This window comes from Harpia harpyja, chromosome 18 (assembly GCF_026419915.1).
Source record: "Harpia harpyja isolate bHarHar1 chromosome 18, bHarHar1 primary haplotype, whole genome shotgun sequence".
NCBI classification, from domain to species: Eukaryota; Metazoa; Chordata; class Aves; order Accipitriformes; family Accipitridae; genus Harpia; species Harpia harpyja.
The window spans coordinates 2,816,051-2,836,551 of record NC_068957.1 but is presented as its reverse complement, the minus strand read 5'-3'; the positions used below and the strand labels follow the sequence as shown (position 1 = coordinate 2,836,551).

At 60.7% G+C, this 20,501-nt stretch overlaps 1 protein-coding gene and 1 long non-coding RNA gene across 2 annotated transcripts in view; both read right to left on the bottom strand.

Moving 5' to 3' along the window:
- SLC16A2 (solute carrier family 16 member 2) overlaps positions 1-11,613 on the bottom strand; it is a 35,585-nt gene extending 23,972 nt beyond the window's left edge. The window contains exon 1 of the mRNA XM_052813537.1: positions 11,233-11,613. Coding sequence (XP_052669497.1) covers positions 11,233-11,593 — 361 coding nt within the window. The 5' untranslated portion in view covers positions 11,594-11,613. The remainder of the gene's footprint in view (positions 1-11,232) is intronic.
- Positions 11,614-15,683: 4,070 nt separating this feature from the next.
- LOC128153813 (uncharacterized) lies at positions 15,684-19,025 on the bottom strand. Its single transcript, XR_008239110.1, has 2 exons — positions 17,116-19,025; positions 15,684-16,499 (listed from the first exon to the last, which is right to left on the bottom strand). It is a non-coding gene; the product is annotated as an uncharacterized LOC128153813 (long non-coding RNA).
- Between the last annotated feature and the right edge of the window lie 1,476 nt (positions 19,026-20,501).

The window sequence follows — 20,501 nt, the reverse complement described above, 5'->3', positions numbered from 1 at the left end:
GACGGCCGCAGGGTTCCATGGGGACCGTGGAAAACCGGGACCGCGTGGGTCGGGGACAAGCAGAGCTCCGGGTATCGGGGCCGATGCCCCGCTCACCTCCCCCACACCAGCCCCAGCAAGCTGAGAAAAAGTTGCCAAATATGAAATTTTCCTTTGCCCATCTCGGCGCAGGGGCACCGGTCGAGCATTTTACACAGGACGCCGAGAGTGGAAAAGGCTATTGCGAGGGTTTTCGGATGCACACCAGGCTCTCCCTCCCGAGGGCACCCGGCTACCCAGCGTTAGCTCGATGCCCGCGTGCAGCAGCGAACATGCACCCCGTACCCTGCCAAGCAGGACAGGAAAAACCTGCAAGGGATGGAAACCGCATTCCCAAGGTGTAAGGGAAAAGGCGTCCAGAAAGTGGTCGCCAACACCCCTGTGGGTCCTCACCCTTTCCCTTCCCAGGCTGGTTTCTCGCCGACGGCGGGTGAGCTTCCCTGGCATCGGGGAGGTCGGCACAGCTTTTATTTGATGCTGAATTTCCCCGCGGGCAAGGGACGCGGTGGGGTACAGAGAGGAGGAGCCCCGCAAAGACCTCACACCTCCAGCAGCGCCCAGGCCCTGCCGAGTTTATTTTGAAAAAAGAAAAAAAAAAAAACAACCAAAACCCCAACACCGCCAATATTCACCCCTTGGCAACGTCCTATCTCAGTAACGCTCTTGCTATTATTATACTCTGCAATTAAGCGATAAAGCTATAATAGCCTTATCTGATGGAGCCAGGCACGGCAGCGAGGCAGGAGCTGGCCTCTGCAGCCCCGTCCCGCTGGCAGGGACAGGTTGGGTTACGGGGCGGACGGCATCACGCCAGGCATTTTAAAGCCACCCTCTCCAAAAGCATCCTCCTGTTTGGCAGACGAGACGGACAGACAGGACCCCACCGGGGAAACGCTGGGGGGGCTTCCTCGCCACGAACCTGGGTCAGCAGCATCACCCCCGTGCCTGCCCGTACCCCGCTTCCATCCCCGCAGACCGCGGGTGGTACCCAGGGAAGGCACCGGTGGCCTCTGCCACCTTCCGACCGGGAGATGGTCAGCTCTGGCCAGGATGGAAGCACGTGGAAAAATAGGGGCAGCTTTTAATCCACTCTTCCTGCGGGAAGGTAGAAGCAGATGGTTGAGGGACCAAAGTGCAAAACCACGTCACCGGCTGCTCCCCAGCCCTCCCCACATCCCTGCTTCAGCATCCCGGGGAGCAACCGGTGGCCACGCAGCCGGGAGAGCCTGCCAGCGGCCGGAGCGCTTTGAGAGCAGCCCTTCAGTGCAAGATTCGGCACGCTCAGCCGTACCAGCCGGATCGGGGCACTGGTTTTAGAGGAGGGGACCCCAGTTCCCCAGCCCGGCGTCTCGGCGTGCCAAGCAAAGCCGCACCGGGCAGCTCTCAGGCCGTAAGTCCAGCTTGGTATTTTCACCCACACGTTTGTCGCTTCTGAAAGAGCTCTGATGGGCTACGGCATCCTTTCCAACAAGATCAGCCCTGACCTGATTTGGTTTTTTTTAAGTTTGGTGTCCCCTGAATCCTCACTCTTGCCATTTTTTCAAGTCTTTTAGTATTTGACCTCAGCGCCGCTCCCGACCCCGCGAGCTTTCGGCCGAGCAGTATTCCCCGGCCTTAGGAAAGAAAAACAAAGCCCTCCGAAATCCAGCCCGCGTGACGGTTCCCAAATACGCCCCAATCCGCCCAGCCAGCGAAGCTGCCCGCTCCCTGCACCCCCACCCCAGCCCAGAGGCCACGGTGAGGGGTGTCAGGGCCGTGCCATGCCCGTGCCCCCCTCCCAGGGCGAGCGGGCTCCCGCCCGGGTGCAGCCACAAGAAAGGCCGATGCAAATCGCATCGTTAGCATTCTTTCCGTTTTAATAACCCAAGGTGTTACCAGCAACAGTGTTACTGATTTTTATCTCCGCAGCGCCTTTTAAGACCTCCAATTTGTTTTTCTTGGAGATCTCATTTTGTTTTATTAAAGCTGACACCGAAGAGGGAAAGGAGACATTCTGGGCCCAGAACAAAAATATCCCGTTTAAATACCCCGTATTATTTTCTTGGAAACGCTTCTCCTTTGACTTTAATTAAGCTCTCCCCGGGCTCGCGAGCTTGGCGTGCTTGGCTTTCAGGCGAGTTTAATCCCAGACAAGCTCCCCCCACCCCCAGTGCTCCCCGCTTCCATTGCTTACACAAACCTTAAGAAATAAACGGGGTTTTGCTAAAATACATGGATTAATAGCTGGCCCGCCATCGAGAACGTCTTGACGTTGCCTCTTCGCCACCGGTCGGCCACGGAGCAAGCACACGTCCCCGGCTGCCCCGCTCGCTTCGCTGACAGACCCAAAAAGCAGCTTTTCTCTCTTACTATTTTTTATTCTTTTCTGCCATTGCAATGCTGGGTATGGAATGGGGAGATCCACCTCTAGTGCCTGAGCGTGCCCCAGAGCTGCCCCGGCTATCAGAGGTGGCAAGCTCACCCACGAGCCCGGCTCCAGGGGCCGCGGTGCCGCTGCTGAGCCTTGTGCAATCGCGCCGGGTGCTGCCGTAATATCAATAATTACCCCCCATGGTAGAAACACTTTAGGATGATTGCAAAGTTAAACACTCCAAAAGTTGGGAAATCCCAGGAGGGAGCTTGTCTGGGCATCATCTGGTGCATACCCATTATGTAATTACCGTCAATCTTTAATCACAGATGATTTTTTTCCATCGGACCCGATTCAGACGGTGCACAGGAGGCACAAGCCTCACTTAAGGAGCTGCCATTAGATTTGATTTCCACCTCGGCGGGCTCCAGCTTTATTAAGCGAGCTCCCACTGCTTCGCGCGGGGTTTGTACAAACCCTCCGGCCGAAACGCCCGACTCCTTGGCAAGCACCAACACACCCGCTCGCGCAACATCCCCCCGAGAGGGAAGGATTTCACCTCCCTTTTACGCACAAGATCTGCAGGCGGACAGATTAAGGCCAAGAGCTCGAAACAAAAGCTTTGTTTTGGTGCCTGATGCGAGATGGCCAAGAAAGGGGCTTTTGGGGATGCCGCTGGGTAGGGCCGGGGAGGGGGGGCTGTGTGCCCTGGGGGTCCCCGTCCCAGCTGGTCCCCAGGGATGGGGTGATGGGTGGGAGCTCAAAGCAGGTTCCTTGGCTGCAGGCGCTGCGGGAGGGTTGTTTCTCCTCCCCAAGAAGGGCTCCGGTGTTTGCCCGGGGCGAACCCCAACAAGTCAGCCCATGCAGCACGCGGGGCTTCCCCATCCCGGGAAGGTCGGCTGCCGGTCCTGCTCTCTGCATCAGGGAAAGCAAGCTAAAAACCATCACCGTGCTGCTAAATCCAAACCCAGAGCCAAAAAAACCCCCAAAGACTGGGAGAAACAGTGGCCGGTGAGCTCGCCTCCTCCACCGTAGGGTTCTGCAGACCAGATGCTCGCAAAGCCACGCCGCCGGCAGCGCCGACCCCAAAATACCGTCTCCATCTCTCACCGAGGTGCCTGCACCGGGACACAGCGCCGGGAGCTTCTATTACAACAGCGTGGTGCGATGCTCTTCTGTCTGTGCCCTGCGGGATGCAGGGATGTAGGTACGGGATATCTCCGGGCTGGAGCTCCCTTGGGGTGTGCAAAGCAAAGGTGCAAAGGGCCGATGGGGCCGAGCTGCCAGCGTGCCACCGCCGTCCTCCCGCCGGTCCCATACGAGGCCAGGAGGTTGCTGGGAGCACCCCGAGCTGCTCCTCGCACGGAGGGCAGCGGGCGGCACGGCACGGCACGGCACGGCTGCCAGGCGTGCCCAAGACGAGTCCCAGCGAAGCAACTCGCCACGGGCACAGGGCTGTGACCTGGCAGCCGTTCCCGAGGGCTTTCCCCCCCTGCCGCACTTTGCCCCACTCCAGCTCTCCAGGGATGAGCTGGGAGCAGGGGGGAAGCTGTTGCATCAGGTAATATTGTAGGGATCTACAAATAAAAGGGCAAAGGAGGAAAAAAAAAAAAAAAAAAGCCTGAAAATGCGCTAATGGAACCCAGGGCTGTGCCACCCTCCACGGCTGCACCCCTGCCCCGCGGGGCGCGCTTGACGGGGGACGAAGGCAGCGGCAGGAGCTTTGCTGCCCGCGGTCCGTGCCGCGGGCGGGCAGCGGTGCAGGCAGGGTGCTGCGGGCAGCCCCGCATGCTGCCTGCCCCAGCAGCTGGCAGGACCTGTTGTACGAGGTGCCTGGGACGGCTCGCGCCTGCGAGCGTGTTGCAGCAATTCCCAGCGCACGTCATGTGGGTTTTGCAACCGCCCCAACCCCAACTGTCTCGGGGTGGATGAATGGAAAGAGCCCGGAGTGAACCGAGCTCCCCAGCACCCACGGCGGGCACGGGCAACGCCCCGGCGCGGGAGCCGGGCAGGGCCCCCGGGTGATGCCCAGCCTGGCGCACATCCCTCCACCAGGCCTTTTTCCGCAGGGATAAATGCCAAAAGGCAGCATCTCCTTCCCTTGCAATAGGGAACAATCTATCCTTTGAGGAAGAGGAAGGGAAAACCCAACAAATCCCGGCCGTAATGGGCGCCGCAGCATTTTTGCACGCGTGTTATATCGGCGTACGGGGGGGGTACCCAGTCCCCTTGCCCCTCGTTGCCAGAGCAGGTATGGTGATGCCATGGACACACGGGCTCGTGGTTGCGGAAAGCTGGGGAAAAGCGATTCCCCAGGGAAACCACTGGCTGCAAGACGTGGGTGCACGGCCAGTGTCCCAGTCGGGAAATGCTGGCATCCTCCTCGGTGCCCTGCCCGGCTCGTAGGAAACCCCTGAGGGGTCATCATCCCCAAAAAAGTGAGTGGGAGAGACCGAGGTATTTGGTGATGTGCCAGAAAATTCCCTATGGCACCCGGACGCCAGCCAAAAGTGGGCAAAACTCCAACTACTGAGCCGGGGTGAAGCCTCAGCTGTTTCCAGCAAGGGGGGATTGCTTTGGGAGCTCACGTGGGGAGCGGCGGGCGAGAGCGAGCGCACGTGGCACCGACCCAAATGCCGCCGAGGTCCCCGTCAGCCCGCACATCACTTTGCCCAGCCACACTGTCACTCCACTGCTGGCACGCACGCCACGCTGCTTTGGCAGAGGTCCCAAGGAGTCACCGGGATAAAAAAGCAAAAGGTTACCCAGGCCCTATATCGAGACGGTGCCGACTGATCCAAATCCCCCTGGGTGCAGCGGGTACCGGTGCCCCCGTCCTCCCGGGATTAGCGTCCCGTTAGCACGGCAGGAGCAGGGCTTGTTTATGGCCACCCATGCCCCCAGCGGGAATTTCTCCCCACGCACTGCAGGGCGCAAAACCAGCCTTGGGATGGTGGAAACCCAGGTTATTCCTCCTTCCCCAAACAGCCCTACAAACCCCACGGGGAATCCGGCAGCCCCGGCTCCACGTCCACCCAACCCAGTGGTCTCCCATCACACCACCGGATTTTTGGGAAGACGATTTCTCCCACCGCTCGCCCGGTACACGGTGGGACGGGGTGCCTGACGGTGCCGCCCCGCAAGAGGGATGAACCCCGTGAACAGAACGTGTCCGTAACACCCGGGATAAGGCGGGAGGGAGGCAGAGGAGCTGCCCCGGGGACACGAGGCAGGATGCCGGTGACAACGCCCGCGCCAGCTATGCGCAGCCGGCCCGACGGGCACTGCCAGCGAGGTCACCGGCGCCTTCTGGCTACGGGGTTTCGCCCAACCTGATGGGTTAGGTCTATTTTAAGGTGCTGGATGTCAACCGCCCCAGCTGATGGTCGGCTTCCAGCTGCTGGGGGTTTTTAAGGGGATTAAAGGGTGACTTGTCAAACTCCCGGATTTCTCCCCAAAAGGGGAAACGAAACTGCTTCTTTGCTGCTGACACCCCCCCCCCCCAAGCCCCGCGACGTTGCACCGCATCGTACCCCATCGTCCCTCCCGGCCCCGCACCCTGCAGCATCAGCCCCGCGATTCCCCCCTCCTCCTCCCAGCCCAGTCTCGAAACCCGGCGCCTTCAAAGTTTAAACTACAATCAAATCCCCGCAAGGTGGGGCGGTTTGTTTTGTTGTAACTGAAAGGACCAAAAAAAAAAAAACAAAACCTCCCAAACCAACTGCACAACCCCATGTGCTGCTTCTTCATATACCACAGCAAGGTCATGGGGGCTGCCACCACTCGAGGACGACGGCCGCTGGAAAATACAACCGAGACTGGAGCATCTCCTTGGCTGGCTAGTGGAGGACACTTAAAAATAAATTAAAACCCACTAAAATGGCAAGTGTGCTGGCTGAGAGGACCCCTGCAGTCTTTAAAAACTAGAACCTAGAACCTGCCCTAGAAACGGTGCTCTGGCCTCCTAATAACCTTAATTGCTCCCGACGGGCCCCAAGAACCAGGTGTAATGACATGACTGTGTTTTGTTTGCTTTTCAGGCTGCTTTATCTCACACGGCAGCTTGCACTCAGCTCAAGAGATGAAAATCCAGTTCCTCCGAAATTTGCCCCCATTCCCCTGCGATCACAAGCTCCAGCTCCCAAAATGGTGGGAGCTGAGCTGGGGAAGAGCCCGGCGCTGGCACACCAGCACCCCACTGCGGGAAACCCCCAGTAAAGCTGGGAAAGCTCCGCGCTGCCCTTTGCACTCCCCAGCTAGCAGGGCTGGGTGATAAAAGGCTTTTTTTGGCTTTTTTTGCCAGATTTACATCCCCATCCAGGCTATGCAAATATTGTTCATGACAGCACATCCCTCCATGGGGTTAGGAAATGCGGAGGAGGGCTGGAAACCCCAATGGATGTGGGGAAAACCCCAGGAATGCCGAGGTCCAGAGCGCCCTCGGCCAACGCATCTGTGAAATGGGGCCAGCGCAGCTCCCTGGCAATTAATAAAACCACCAAATCCTGCGGATTTGGGTAAGAAGGTAATAACCACAGTATCACCTTCAGGAGATGGAAGCCTCCCAAGCACCAGCACTGGGCGATAACACCCATCGCAGGTCTCGGATCTATCACCGGTTGGTAATTTGTATTTAAGAGTGTCGGTAAGAGTGCCCTCACCCTTCCCAAAGCCCAAACCTAACACCTGGGGTAGATGTCTTCCATTGTTGCAGACTAAATAAAGTGCAGTTTTGTGGCAGCCACCCCCATTTGGCCTCACCCGGGCCATGGAGTATTGCTGAAATTTAGTTGGGACCATTTCCAAGAATTACCTCTTGCGATTTACACTCTCCTGGGGGTTTCCCTTCTCGGGTCCTAGTGCTCCAGCCACGCTCACCCGCCCTGGGACTCTTCCTCAGCCCAGAGAGGGGTCCATGGCTTCTCCTCCCCATCTTTCACTATGACTATTAGCACTGAAATCCTTTATTTTCTCCAAGAAACAAACTCACTCTTTCTTACCAAGCCTCTGTTACGATGCTGGAGTAAAAATAGCCTTTTTCAGCTAAGCTCACCTGTGCTAAGGATGTGAAATCAGTGCTCACGAAGAAGTTCCTCACCAAAACAGAAGGGAATTCAGGTATAAAGATGACATCAGCTATGCCTTGGCTGACATCATCTCTGCCTTGGCCTCGTGGGCACAATGAGGTACGATAAGCCAAGGGCTATGGTCCATGCACCGGCCCGGCTTCCCCGGGCACGGGGCGCTCCGGCAGCCTCTGCTCCGCAGCTGGGGCTGGACTAAAGGGGGGGAAGCTGCTCCCCAAGTTCCCACACACAGACCAGAGGACGCTGCCGGACACACGGACAAACTTGGAGGAGCTGCGGCCAAACCAGACCAGCTCCTCAGGCCATCTCTCCAAGTGCTTGCAGCTCCCGTTTCCAGCAACCGAAACATTAAATATTAAGCAAAGAGAGTTAATCTATACCTGGGATATTGACACAAAGCGGAGGAGGGGAGAAGAAAAAGATAAATAAACTTTAAAAAAAAAAAAAAAAAATCAATGTGCCTCTCCAGGCTGCCCCACCAGCGCTTGCCAGACCCCCAAGCATGGCAGCAAGGATGCGTTTGGAGGAACAAGACGCACCGAGAAGTGCCACCCTCCCGGCCCTACCCGGGTAGCCACAGCACCCCGCCGGGACCCTCGGGTGCCTTGGGTGCAAGCGGGACCTCCTCAGCTGAGGGCAGAGCCCTGGCCGGGGACCGGCTCACCTCTCCCGAGCTTGGGAGAGCATCCAAGCAGCGGAAGAGCAGACATCGATTTAAGAGGGTCAATGCTCAGTTAATGCTTACCAGGACTGTTCTGCCACTCAAATTGGCTTTTGGAGCTGGGGAAGACGAGCGTGCCGAGATGGCTCATCTGTCCCTCGGCTCAGCGTCAGCTTGCACCTGGCAGGGCCGGCACCGGAGCGGCCGTGCCCCGCGGATCCCTTGGCACCAGAACGAGCCTTGTACAACCGGAGGGAAACACTACCATTCATCTCCCAGCAAATGCTTTCAAGCATCACTCAACACCTCTCCGGCAGAGGAGACTGATTTTCTTTTTCCTGGCTGAGTGCTCGCATGTATATTATTTTTTTTAATTCCAGTCTCAGCGTTCCCCCCCAGCCCTCCGCTCCCCCCGAAAGAAAACAAACCCGAAAGCACAGAGTGTGCCTTGCAAAAGTCCCGGCTCTGGTGTCCCGCCGTGAAGGGGCACGCGGTGGTCCCAGCAGCCAGCCCGCCTCAGCCCGGCGCTGCTTGTTGACATACGCGGCGCAGTATATTTCTTTAAACAAAGGAGCCTATGCATTCGATGCATTGTTGCGAGAGGGTTTGTTTTCAAAGCCTGACCCCAAATCTGAACTCCGCGGATCCTGCGTTTCTCAAGATCAAACGCGAGAAAACGTGACCAATGCAAACAAGAAATAAACCTTGATAATTATAGCCATGTGCTGGGGCGGCTATTGTTTAGTGCACACTAGTACCCGCTTTAGCATAAACATAACCCTATTTTTAAAGGGATGCCTGACCAGTTTACAACATTTCTCCCCATTTTGCCTCCAAACCCCCTCTTTGACAGAAACCCACCTTCCCGAGAACGGAGAGGAGATGCAAGAGCAGAGCCAAAAGGCTAAGCGATGCGCCCACGGCCGTGCCGAATGCCGGTGTTGGAGCGGGGAGTGGGTCCTCATCCCCCCGACCTGCTCCCGGTTGGCGGGGGACAAGGGGGACGGGGGACCCCACGATCCGGCTATTGCTTGCAGCCGGCAGGAGCAGACCGACGTCGGAGGACAAACAGACAGCACCGGTCTTTTCAGGAAGGCCGTATCACTTAGCGCTTGGAAAGGAGCTACGATATTTTCCTGATTATGTTTGCACGCAAACGAGCGCCGCGGGGAAATTATGCAACCCGGCGCGGGGAGGGGTGGGAGCGAGGGAGGAAGGGCTGGAGGGGACCCCCACGCTGCACCCCACTGCCCTCGGCCCCAGACGACGCGGCTGCAGCCCCCGAGGTACCGCGCTCCCCGCGGCAGATGGGCTCCATCACGGCCCCCTCGCCCCTCCGCCGCCGCCGGAGCCCCTGCACCGCAACCTCCCGGCGCAGAGGCAGCACTCAGCCGGCGCGTCGCGCAGCGCAGGGGTTATTAACGGCCTCTTCATTAAGCGCCCGGACCAAAATGCATATATTCGTCAGCCGGGCAATTTAATTACCGAGCCCGGGTTCACCTCGCACACCCACACGCCTTTCTTTTTCGAGGCCTCTGTGCGGTCATAGCCATAAATAAATAGATCGCAGGAACAAGAGGCAGATGCTGACTCCTACAACCTCTGTCTTGGGCACGGAGCCTTTAAACCACCAGAACTTGCAGTATTTAATTTCTTTTGTTACCGCTTCTACCTTTAGAGCTCTGCCTTAGGCTTTCTAGATACAATCACAGGGAGCAGGAAACAGAGAGCTACGAGATGAGCTTCCTAGCAATCACACGCACGCTCATACAGCCCATCAATCACCCTAATTACAACCGGCCACACGTCCACAGCTCTCTGTGGCACTCCGTTACTGCCCGTAATTACACCATCACATCCTTTCTCCAGTAACAGTATCACGGAGTTAATTTGTGATCTGTAGATGTGGTGTATCTCGTAATGCGTTTCATCCTGGCGCGCTCAGCGCCGTGATCACCGGTCACGCGTCAGCTGAGCGGAGGGAACACGGGCAACACTTGTCCCCAAAATAAGACTTTAAGGTCCTCGCCCGCCCCCCAGCACTGCCTCTCTCCGCAGCACGCTCCCGCTTCGGTTGCTGACTGCTGCCCACCTCCCATCCAGAGTCAGGACACCACCACAAGCAGGTTCCCTCAACGCCAAGTGCTTGTCCCTATCCGCCAGATAAAAGCAAGGTGGGCCATGGGTGTCCACCGCGGGGATGGATATGGCCTTCTCGGGGAGGATACCAAGACCTGGGACAAGGCTGGGCCTCCCGAAACCAGTGTCCGTCACGGACCCGCTGGGATGTCACCCCGGCAGGCTGGTGTCCCTCTGCCAAGTCTACCTGGAGAGCGGGGTCTTTGCAGCGAGAAACGTCCCTTTTCTCCGTGCTAACGCTACACAGTCTTCGTCCTGGCCGAGCCCTGTAGGTCCTACCAAAACACACAACTGGGCGCAGATTGCGGGTCTTGCTATTAACGGATGTTACCCACTCGAGACCCCGCGCTGCCCTCGGTGTGACGGTGCAGGTGGCACTGCCAGACCTGCCCTACGTAGGCTTTCCCACCGAACGGATACGACTCGGAGGAAGCGTGTCGGCGAGGCAGATGCTCTCCCGCAGCCCCCCCCGAGCGCGATCCGGCAGATAAGGCAGACAGCTTGAAAAACCCGTAACAAAACGACAATAATAATAATGAAAAATAAAGGGGGCGGCTCACACGCACCAGCTGATTCACCAGCGTTGCCCTCCTTACTCCAAAACACACCAGGCGGGACAAGCTAAGGGCATGCTTTTCAGATGAATTACTTTTAATTGAGTACACAGGAGCTTAGAAACACATGATGCCGTCGCAGATAAATATAGCCACGGCTACAAGGATGGAGGGGGCAGGGAGCCATCGCGGTTCGACGCATCCGAGCAGGAGCTTCCAGCCCCGCCGCCTCCTCGGTGTGTTCGGGGAGGCTGAGCCGGCCGAGCCGCCCCCCCCTCCGTTCCCCCCCCCCGGCGCAGGCGGCTCGGCGGGGCTGCCCGCTCCGCTTCTGGGAAGCCCCGAGCGGCCACCCGCTCCCCCCCCCCCCTTGCCCGGGCCGGGAAGGGACCGGAGAGCCCGTACCTGTTTTGAACTCCAACGCGGGGTCCTTCTCCCCCTCTCCCAGGTCGCTCTGCAGCATCATGTAGAGGATCCCGAAGGAGTTGTGGATGCCGAAGATGGAGCCGTTGCACCAGGCGGCGGCGAAGACCACCACCCAACCGAAGCCGCCTTCGGGGGGCTGGAAAGGCGCGGCGGCTCCGCTCGCTCCCCGCTCGGCCCCGGTCGCGGTCCCGGTCGCGGTCCCGGCCCCGGCCCCGGCCCCGGCCCCGGTGCGGGGCTCGCCCTCCCCCGCCGCCGCCGGCCCCTTCTCTCCGCGCTGCGCCATCGCGGCCGCGCTCCGGCCGCCGCCCGCCGCCCGACTGCCCCGCAGCCGGTCCCACATGCCCGCCGCCCCCCCCCCCCGGCCGGCCCCCCCGCCCGCCCCCTCCTGCCGCAGCCTCACTCCCCGCCTCCCCCCCTCCTCCTCCTCCTCCATCCTCCTCCTCCATCTCGCCGCTCGGCCCCCAGCTCCCTACCTGCGGCCCGCACTCCCCCCCCCCCACCTCCCTTAACCCACCCCTTCCCCTCCCCGGCCACCCGCGGGCGGCGTTTCCCCGACGTCCACCCCGTTCGCCGCTCGCCCCCGGGGCTTAAAGGCGGCCCCGGGCCCGGCCGCGGCCCCGCATCGCCCGCCGGGCCGCCGCCGCCGCCGCCGCCGCATCCTACGGCGGGCACAGCCCCGGGGCGGGCCGCCGCCGGTACCGCCCCCCGCGGGGCCCGGCCGGGGCGAGGGAGACACCGGCTGCCCCCCCCACACCCCCGCACACACCCCCCCGGTCCGGTTCGGGACAGTCCCGGGTCTCGTCTCACCCCCCCCCCCCCGGCCCCGTTCCCCGGCTGCGGGAGCATCCCGCGGAGGGCGGGGGGGGGGGGGGGGGAGACCGCCCGGTGGGGAAGCGCTGAGGATGGGGGGGGACACGAGGGGGGGGTCCTCGATGGCCGCGGTGGGCCGATGCCGGTGCCTCCCGTGTGCCCCCGCCGAGGGAAATCAAGCAGCGGGAGGGGGCCGAGCGGGTGGCAAAACGCAGCCCCGGCGAGGGGACTCATTTCATTTCACGCCCGGGGAGGGGTTGGGTGGATTTTTGGGGCTCGCCGGCATCCCCCACCCCGAAAAGTTTCGGGGGCGTTTTTGGAACACGTCACCCGGGGAGGCTTCTTGCTGCCGGGCGGCGAGGCGAGGAGCCTGCCGCTTGATCCCCGCTGCGGGATGTTCCCGGGGGACCCGGGTCACCCCGCATCGCCCCGGCGCTGGGGTTCACCGAGCGGGGCGATCCGAACCCGGCGGGGAGCTGCTCTCTCGCCTCTCCCTTGTTTCGCGACGAGCTCTGCCTTTTCTCTTCTTTCAATAAATAATTACAAACCCACCAATATATTAAAGCCTGTCTTTTCACACGCTGAAGGTATTTACACTTTAATAGATGCCAAGTCTGAGTTATTATTCTTTCTTTACCCTAATGGCTGTGTCAGTGTCAGATGCCTATCAGAGTAAAATAATACATCCCAACCTCACGCTGCTCTTTCTTTACCTTCAGGGGTATTAATTACAAACGCCTGGCGAGGCAGCAGGGCAGGGTGCGGAGCCGGCAGGGAGCCGGCAGGCAGGCCCGCACCGCCAACACCGTCTCCCCGCTTCTCCCCGCCGCCGGAGAACAGCACCCGGCCACGGGCAGGCGGGCTGGGAACGCGTTTGCCTACGTGCTACGGCTCGCCGGGTTTGGCGAAGACCCTCTGGGTCATCGCTACGGCCAGAAAAACCTCTCCTCGGCCTGCCCGCCCGCTCCTGACTGCAAATCGCCGCCGGCTCCAAGGACTGCTCCATCGCCATCCGCTTCCTCTCCCACCCAAGGGATGAGGAGCAGTGGTTCTCCCGGGCTTCGAGCAGCCCGCGTGTGCGTCGGCGAGACCCGAGCCGGAGGGGCGCGACGGTGGGCGACGCGGCCTTCTGCCCTCGCCTTTCCGCTCGGCCGCCGCGCCGATCGATGGCCCCAAATCCCCTTTAGCCGGCGGGGTGCCCGGCGGTAACGCCACGCTGGGGTCAGCCTCGCTGCTGGAGGAACTGCATTTTTATTTCCCTTCCTCTCTGGTAGAGTCTCCTCCCCGGATCCCCGTCTCCGCAGCGAGGCCGGGGGAGGCTTGGGAGGTTTGGGAGCATCTTCCACTGCCCTCTGCCGACACGAGGAGCCGCAGCGATGAATTTTAATAACCATTTTTCCATAGGGCCAGCTGAGGTTGCTGGCCCGCTGAGTTTATTTTGTTAAACCCTGGAGATCTGGGTCGGGCTACCCCAGGGGGGTAGGCGCGCGGGGGAGCTGCCCCCCAAAATGCTAATTCCCCGCAGCAGCGGAGCTGGGGCTGGATTAAAAAGAGCAGAGGGAGAGGTGGGAGAGCCCTTTGCCGTAGCACACGCCGTCTCACAGAGACTTCTCCCCTCCGGAGCTGCAGAAGGCTCTCGTGGAGTGGGAAGCGGGGGGTTAATATTACCGTGGACCTTGAGCCGGGCACAAAACCCACGGAGCAGCATCTCTCCTGGATGTTGGCTGCACCGTGTCTTGATGGAGCATTTTCTGGTGCCGGCTGTGCCGGGCGTCACTGTGCCTTTCTGGGCTGGGCCGAACAACACCAGTTGGGGCTGGGGGGTAAAATTAGAGGGGGGTGGGTTAATGGGGTAAAGGGTTGGTCTGGGTGAGCTAGTGGAGGCTTCAACCAGGAGGGAGCTGCAGCCTGGAAAGTTCTGAAACAGCTCTGCCCGCTGGTGTAAGACCAGCTTTTATTTAGATTGGAGCATCGTACCCAGAGGGTTTGCAGCTCTGTAACCACAAGCTGAACGAAAGACTGTGAGAAAAAACAGATAAAGCTGCTCTTCCCTGGTTGCACTCGACAATAAAATACCCTTCTGCGTCCGCAGCACGGCTTTCCTCAAACCCCCAGCCTGCCGGCTCGGTAAGGGATGCACGGATGGCTGCGGCCGAGCCGGGCTCTCGGGGACCCACAGCTGACATCCCTGGAGAGCTGGCAGGCAGCACCTCGTGTCGCGGCCGACGGGCCTCCGGTTGCCCGGGCAAAGCATGGCTGTCAGCAGCTTGTGGCTTGTCTCCGAAACTTGGTGTCAGCGCCTCTGCCAAAGGGATTGGCAGCTACAAAATGTGTGTGTTTGGTTTTGCAGAAGGGGAGGAGTGACCGAATGGAAATATCTTATGCAAACACCTTGGGAAGCGTCGCGGCAGGATGTGGCCTCGGAGGAGAATACAAATTCCTGGCGGCTCTGCAACCTGGCTTTGTTTTGGTGGGCGTTGCACAGCAGCGTGGGGACACATGAGGCCGTCCTGAGGACAAAAAGTCGCTGACGACCTCTGCTGCTTGGCTGAAAGTGCCGGGAAAACAGCTCCAGTAACGAGCAGCTCCCGGCAGAGACATTGGCATGCTGGGCACAAGCCTTTCCCGTCATTAGCAACACATTTCTCTTTAGATTTCAGCCGTAGTTAAGACAGCTGTTACATCTGGCCTGACAGAGGCACCAAATACATCATCCCAGAGGAATAAACAACTCAGGAGCAGCCTGAAGGGACACGGCAGCGGTCACCCACTGGCAGGGATGCTGGGACACGGGGTCCAGCACCCAAACCTTGTCACGGTGAGAAGGCAGCGAGAGTTCCAGGGCTCGCGGTGCTGCCGGCGCTGCCTTCAAAGGAGGGCAACCCCGATGGCAGGCAGCCGGGCCGCGGGCAGCACTACGGGGCTGCCGCCTGTTATACCCAGCCAAGGCAAAACGCACGGTGTAGCATCCTTTCTCCGCCTGACCTTCCCAATGTTTGGGATCAAAATATTAGAGGTGGCATTTTCCGCCTCGTTAGCGAGATTAAAGTCGATTCTGCTTGGTTTGGCTGAAAAATGAGGCAACCCAAAAGTGCTGGTGTGAGCAGAGGGTTTTCGGGGCACGATGCGCCATCGAGCTCCGCGTTTGGCTTCGTTTTGGGGGTGGAAATCGCAGCACCGTGTTCACTCCAGCGGCTGCAGGCTGGGTGGGGAATGTGGTCCGGCTCAGCCGTGCTGCTGCCCGACCTGATTTACCACGCGGTTGAGCAAAAACACTATTTCTGGCCCAAACGGAGCAATGGGATGGATCTATGTTGTATTAAAGGGCTTCCGGAGCAGTTTAGCTGCCTGCTCGCCTTCACTGTCCAGGTGAAGAGGTGTGAAGGCACTCTCTGAGAGTGCTTCACTGGTTTTGAGTCTTCCCTTTAAAATAGAAGCTACGAGGGCATGTTCCTGCAGAGAAGTGGAAGCTCCTGGCCGGAGCCACCAACCCCAACCACCGTCCAGCTGCCAGCGGCCGCCCCGGCTCTGCCGTGTAACCCCGCAGGACCTCGGCAAGAGGTGCCAGAGATGCTCTGCTGACGGGAAGAGCTCAAGCCGGCGCACAAAGGAGGCAAGGATCCAGCTGTAAATTAATATTTTATAGAACACCAAGAAAAATCAGAGAGGCTAATTACAGCGATAATCATCACGGCCTGGAGGCATTTCCATGGAAGTCAGGAATTACCCAGGATTACCTCACCCCTTGCAGCAGCCTGCGCGGGAGGTGAGCGTGCGCGGCGGCGGCGGCGTGGCACCCGGCACCTTTTCCTGCGCCGGCTGGGGGTCTGCGACCCAAACCAAAGAGCAGCCGAGTTTTGGCAGCCTCCCGGCATCCGACTCCAGATGCACGGCGCTTGGTTTGCTGAGTTGAGTGTGATGGAGGTTGGAGTCGCGGGGTTTTTGGCTGGTGCTTACCCCGGCACCGCTGTGCCAGCGCGCGCCTGTTTGTCCCCAGTGCCACTGATGCGGGAGCCATCGTCGACTCCAAGTAGGTTAAAAGCCCGAGGTGTTCCGGGCATCGCTAGCAGAGAAGTTTGTGGATGTGCCCCCAGGATAAGCTGTTCCCATGGTACATTAATTAGTGGTGGTAACTGGTAATTGCATAGTTTATCTGGGGACAGAGTAAATTCCCCATCAGCTCCTCAATTTGGAGGCTGGGGGGCACATCCCAGATCCTGCACGGCACGAGGTGGGCCCCACGCTGTTTGCGGCAAGCCGGGAGCATCTCCAAGAGCTGCGTGGCCAGGAGGGCTGCCTGCTCCTGCCCCATGGCCCGGAGCAAAGCCAGGGCAAACATCTCCAGGGAGAGCAGCTCCGGGAGCAGAGGAGCATCAGTGCAGCTGGTTTGTGCAGCTGAGCTCGAGCAGGAGAGCACTGCTGGTCTAAGACCCAACCTGCAAGTGGGAAAGGAAAAAAACTTGGGTAAAAACCCCACGCCTGCTGCGCAGAGCCAGGGAGAGCCTGGGCGGAGGCTGCCTGCACCCTCCCTGAACCCAGTGGCAGCACCCCTGGTACCGGCACAGACACCAGGCACAAAGCATCCCCTCCCACAGCTCCGGGGCGGGCAAAGAAAGAGAAGTTCCTAACCTGTAGAGTCGGTAAAGAGGCAGAGAAGACCTGCAAGGACCTTCCGTCGACCGACCGTCTGCCAAAATGTCCCCTAGCACGTGGCCTGGCCACCACCTGAGGCTGCGGTGACACAGCACAGGTCCCCCCCCCCGCGCACAGAAGCGGAGCTGCTGCTCCCTGGCTCTCCATCTATCTGCGCTAGGAGCGGCGTGCTGCCTTTCTCTGCCCGTCCCCGCAGCGTGTGGACCAGATGGCCGAGCTGCATGGGGCACCCCGGGCACGCTGCCCGCTCGCTCGCCTGTGCCCTCCGAGCTCAGGGGCTGTGAGCACGCTCGCCCGGGCGGACGGGAGGTGGTCCAGGGGCTCCTGGGGCTGAGGCCCGAGGTGGTTGTGACACCCATCGGATTTGCTCCTGGCAGTTTGCGGGTTCATGACACTCACCTGCTCCTGCCAGCTCTGGCAGCACGAAGAGCCCCGGAGCTGCTTCAAGCAAGGGCTGGATGTGACCGACGGCTGCAGGCAGGGTCGGGCAGCTCTTGGGCAGAGGGGCTGCTCACACCTCCCGGCCGAAGGCGAGTCCTCCGAATCCCTGTCCCTGCGACGAGGTGGTGCCGACGCAGGCTGCGCCGGTCCTGGGAGGAGCATCAGCCTGTCTCGCCCCGACCGGCTGCACTTCTGGCCCTGTTCAGGTCAGGGAAAACTTTTACTTCATTTTTTTGAGATGAAAACACCTCCTGTAGCACCAGCTCGTGCAGCAGCACAGGGACAGCACAGCCCACCAAGGAAGTCCAGGCTGAATCCGAAGCAGCCGGCCTGAGCGGCCAAGCTGTCCCGGCCGCTCGAGGAAGGTCCCTGCGGACACCCGCAGGTGGGGTTGGCACCAGGGTGCAGCAGCCGGGGCTGGCGCAGGCTGCAGACCTGCCCGAGCACGTCAAAGCTGCCCTTACGCTGCTGCCTGCAAAGGAGACGGGCACTGGGACAAGACAAAGCCTCGTGCCAGACCCCTGCGTCCAGCCTAGTGAGTTAGCAGGAGATAGCGGCTGTCCCTTGTGGGATGCACTGGCCGTGCGTCTGTTCTTGTTTTCTCTTCTTGACGAGGATGGGGAGCTGTCGCAGCAGCGTCAGGGCTGGGGCGCAGCAGCCCGATGTGGTGGGGAACGGGGAGCTTAGCCCCGCTGCCTCCACAGTGCTCGCTGCGGTGCCTTCCTTAGAAACACGGCTTAATCCAGCCCTGGAGCACTCCGTAAAAAAAAAAAATCAAAGCGTGAGTCATCCCACTCCAAACCTCAAACCATGTCACAGATCATCCCTCGCCCTGCTGAAGTTCTCCCTCTTTCCCCACGTGCCTCAGTGGAAGGGGAAAGGGGAAGCAAACACGATTTCCCACATCCCAGCTCCTCGCACAGCTAAAAAACCGGTCTCGCCTGGCTCACTCTGCCCTCTAGTAGCAGCTGGATTTACAGCAATACGTGCATTTTCTGTGCAGTGCCTTGCCCTGGTGCACTGCCAGCCTCCGGCCCTCAGCTGCCCCTTGGGTGCCCCGGCTGGGCAGGGACACGGCCGTGGGGGTGGGAAGGGGTAGAGGGACACCAGAACCTGCCCTGGCTCCGCTGGCATCCCTGGCACGGAGGCGCAGCCGGCACGGGCAGAGCCGTACCGTTTTCCCACAGTCCTAGCCCCTGAACGAGTCATTTATGTCCTTCCTTGGCCGGCCTGGAAAATCCCTGCCGGTCACCGGGGCTGGAGTGGGGACAGAGCCCGGGCAAGGGGTTTGCGTGGGCTGGAGTGGCCCGAGAAGGGCAGAGCCCTGAGGTGGGGTCGTTTCTGGACACCCAGGCTTGGGTTCTGTTAGCTCCAGCTGAAGGCTTTGACCTGGTCTGAGACTAAGGGGCACCCATGGGCTGTGGGAAGAGGGGGGGGTGTTTTGGAGGTAGCAGCATCGGACCTCCAGCCCCACTGCCGGAGACCCCCAAACGGTGAGACGAAGCCCTTGTGAGCGTTCGCACCAAATGGCATCTCAGCGTGGTCCAGCGCTGGCCCTGGGGCACCACCAAGGAGAGGACCGAAAAATCCTCGGGCAATACCAGTTGGTAGTGGTGGCGAGCTGGGGAGGACGAGGGTTTTCTCGCTCCGGTTCTTGGGCTCGGCTACCAACCGGATCATCACCCTCGTGCCGTTCTGCCTGCCAGTACCGCGGGGAGACCCAAGGATATATCACAGGGCGCAGCGAAAACACGGCGGTGCCCAAACCGGAGAAGGCGATGCCCAAACCGTTGCCCTTCGTACCGGAGCATCCTTTCAGCTCTTAAATCTCGCCCACCGAAGGATTTCCATCGCGGTTTGCGGCAAGTCCGGGTTGCGAAACTAGGGAAAATTTCGGTATTTATTTAAAACAGGAAAAAATTAGAAGGGAGGGAGCTGGGGTCCGCACGGTCGGTCCCGCGTACCGGGGCCGACCGTGCGGAGCGGGGCGGAGCGGGGCGGAGGCGGTGGCGGAGGGGGCACATGCGCCGTGCGCGCACTGCGGAGCGGCGCGGAGAAGCGCGGAGAAGCGCGGAGCGGGGACGGCGGCGGCCGCAGCCCTGCACAGCCCCGGGGGGCCGCCGCCGAGAGAGAGACCCCCCCCCCGGCCAAAGCCGCCGTCCCGTTCCGCTCCCCCCCCCCCCCCCCAAAAAAAAACCGGCGGAGGTGAGCGGGGGAGGGATGCGGGAATGACGCGGTACGGGGGAAGGGGGGGGGGGTGTCTTCCCGCGCCCCCCCCCCCCCAAAATGCAAGCTCACACTTGGGGGGGGGATCACACACCATCGCGGGGCGGCGGGGAGGTGCTTTGCAGCCTTTTTATTGGGGTCCCCCATATGGGGGGGGGGGGCATCCTTGCAGGGAGGGGAGCCCCCACCGCTCTGCATCCTTGCATGGAAGGGGGGGGTCCTGCATGGAGGGGGGGTCCTCCACCGCTTTGCTTCCCTGCGTTGGGGGGGGTCCGGGCTGCTTTGCACCCCTGTATTGCAGGGGTGTCCCCTATAGCTTTGCATTCGTGCATGGGGGGGGGGGGGGGGAGTCCGTGTCGCTTTGCATCCTTGGGGGGGGGGGGTCCTCCTCACTTTGCACCTATTCATCGGCGGGTGTGTGGGGGGGTCCTCCACCGTTTTACACCTTTGCGTGGAAGGGAGGGAGTCAGGCTGCTTTGCACCTTTTCATCAGGGAGGGGGGGGTCCCCAAAGCACTTTGCACATTTGCATCGCGGTGCTCTGGGCCTCTGCATCCTTGCACGGGGGGCGGGGGGGGGCGTTCTGGTAAGGTGGAATCCTAGCAGCTTTACAACCTTGCAAGGGAGGGGGGGTCAGGCCCCTTTGCATGGCGGGGGGGGTGCTGTCATTTTGCATTCCTGCATGGAGAGGGGGGGTACCTGGCTGCTTTGCACCCTTGCGTTGAGGGGGGGCGGGTGGGAGCATCACTTTACATCCTTGCATCTTGGGGAGGGAGGATCCACCACTGCTTTTCATTTTTACATCATTGTGGACGATAAGCCGGGGCCGCGGTCGCCTGTGCAGGGAGAGGCACCTATAGCCAGCGTAGGGCAGGGCTCATCACCCCCTGGCTGGGGAATGGGGGGGCACGGGGGGGGGGCTGCAGCCTGGTGTGAGGCTGGGGAAGCGGAGGGGACAGGGCCGAGCAGGGCAGAAGCCCGGTGGCACCTGCCACGCATGGCCCCCCCACCCAGCCCAGGGCCCTCCCTGGGGTTTGGAGCCCCCCCCCCCGGTAACCCCCCAGCCCAGGGCACCCCCACAAGCAGGCTGCAGGCAGGCACCCCCCACCCCCAAGGGTG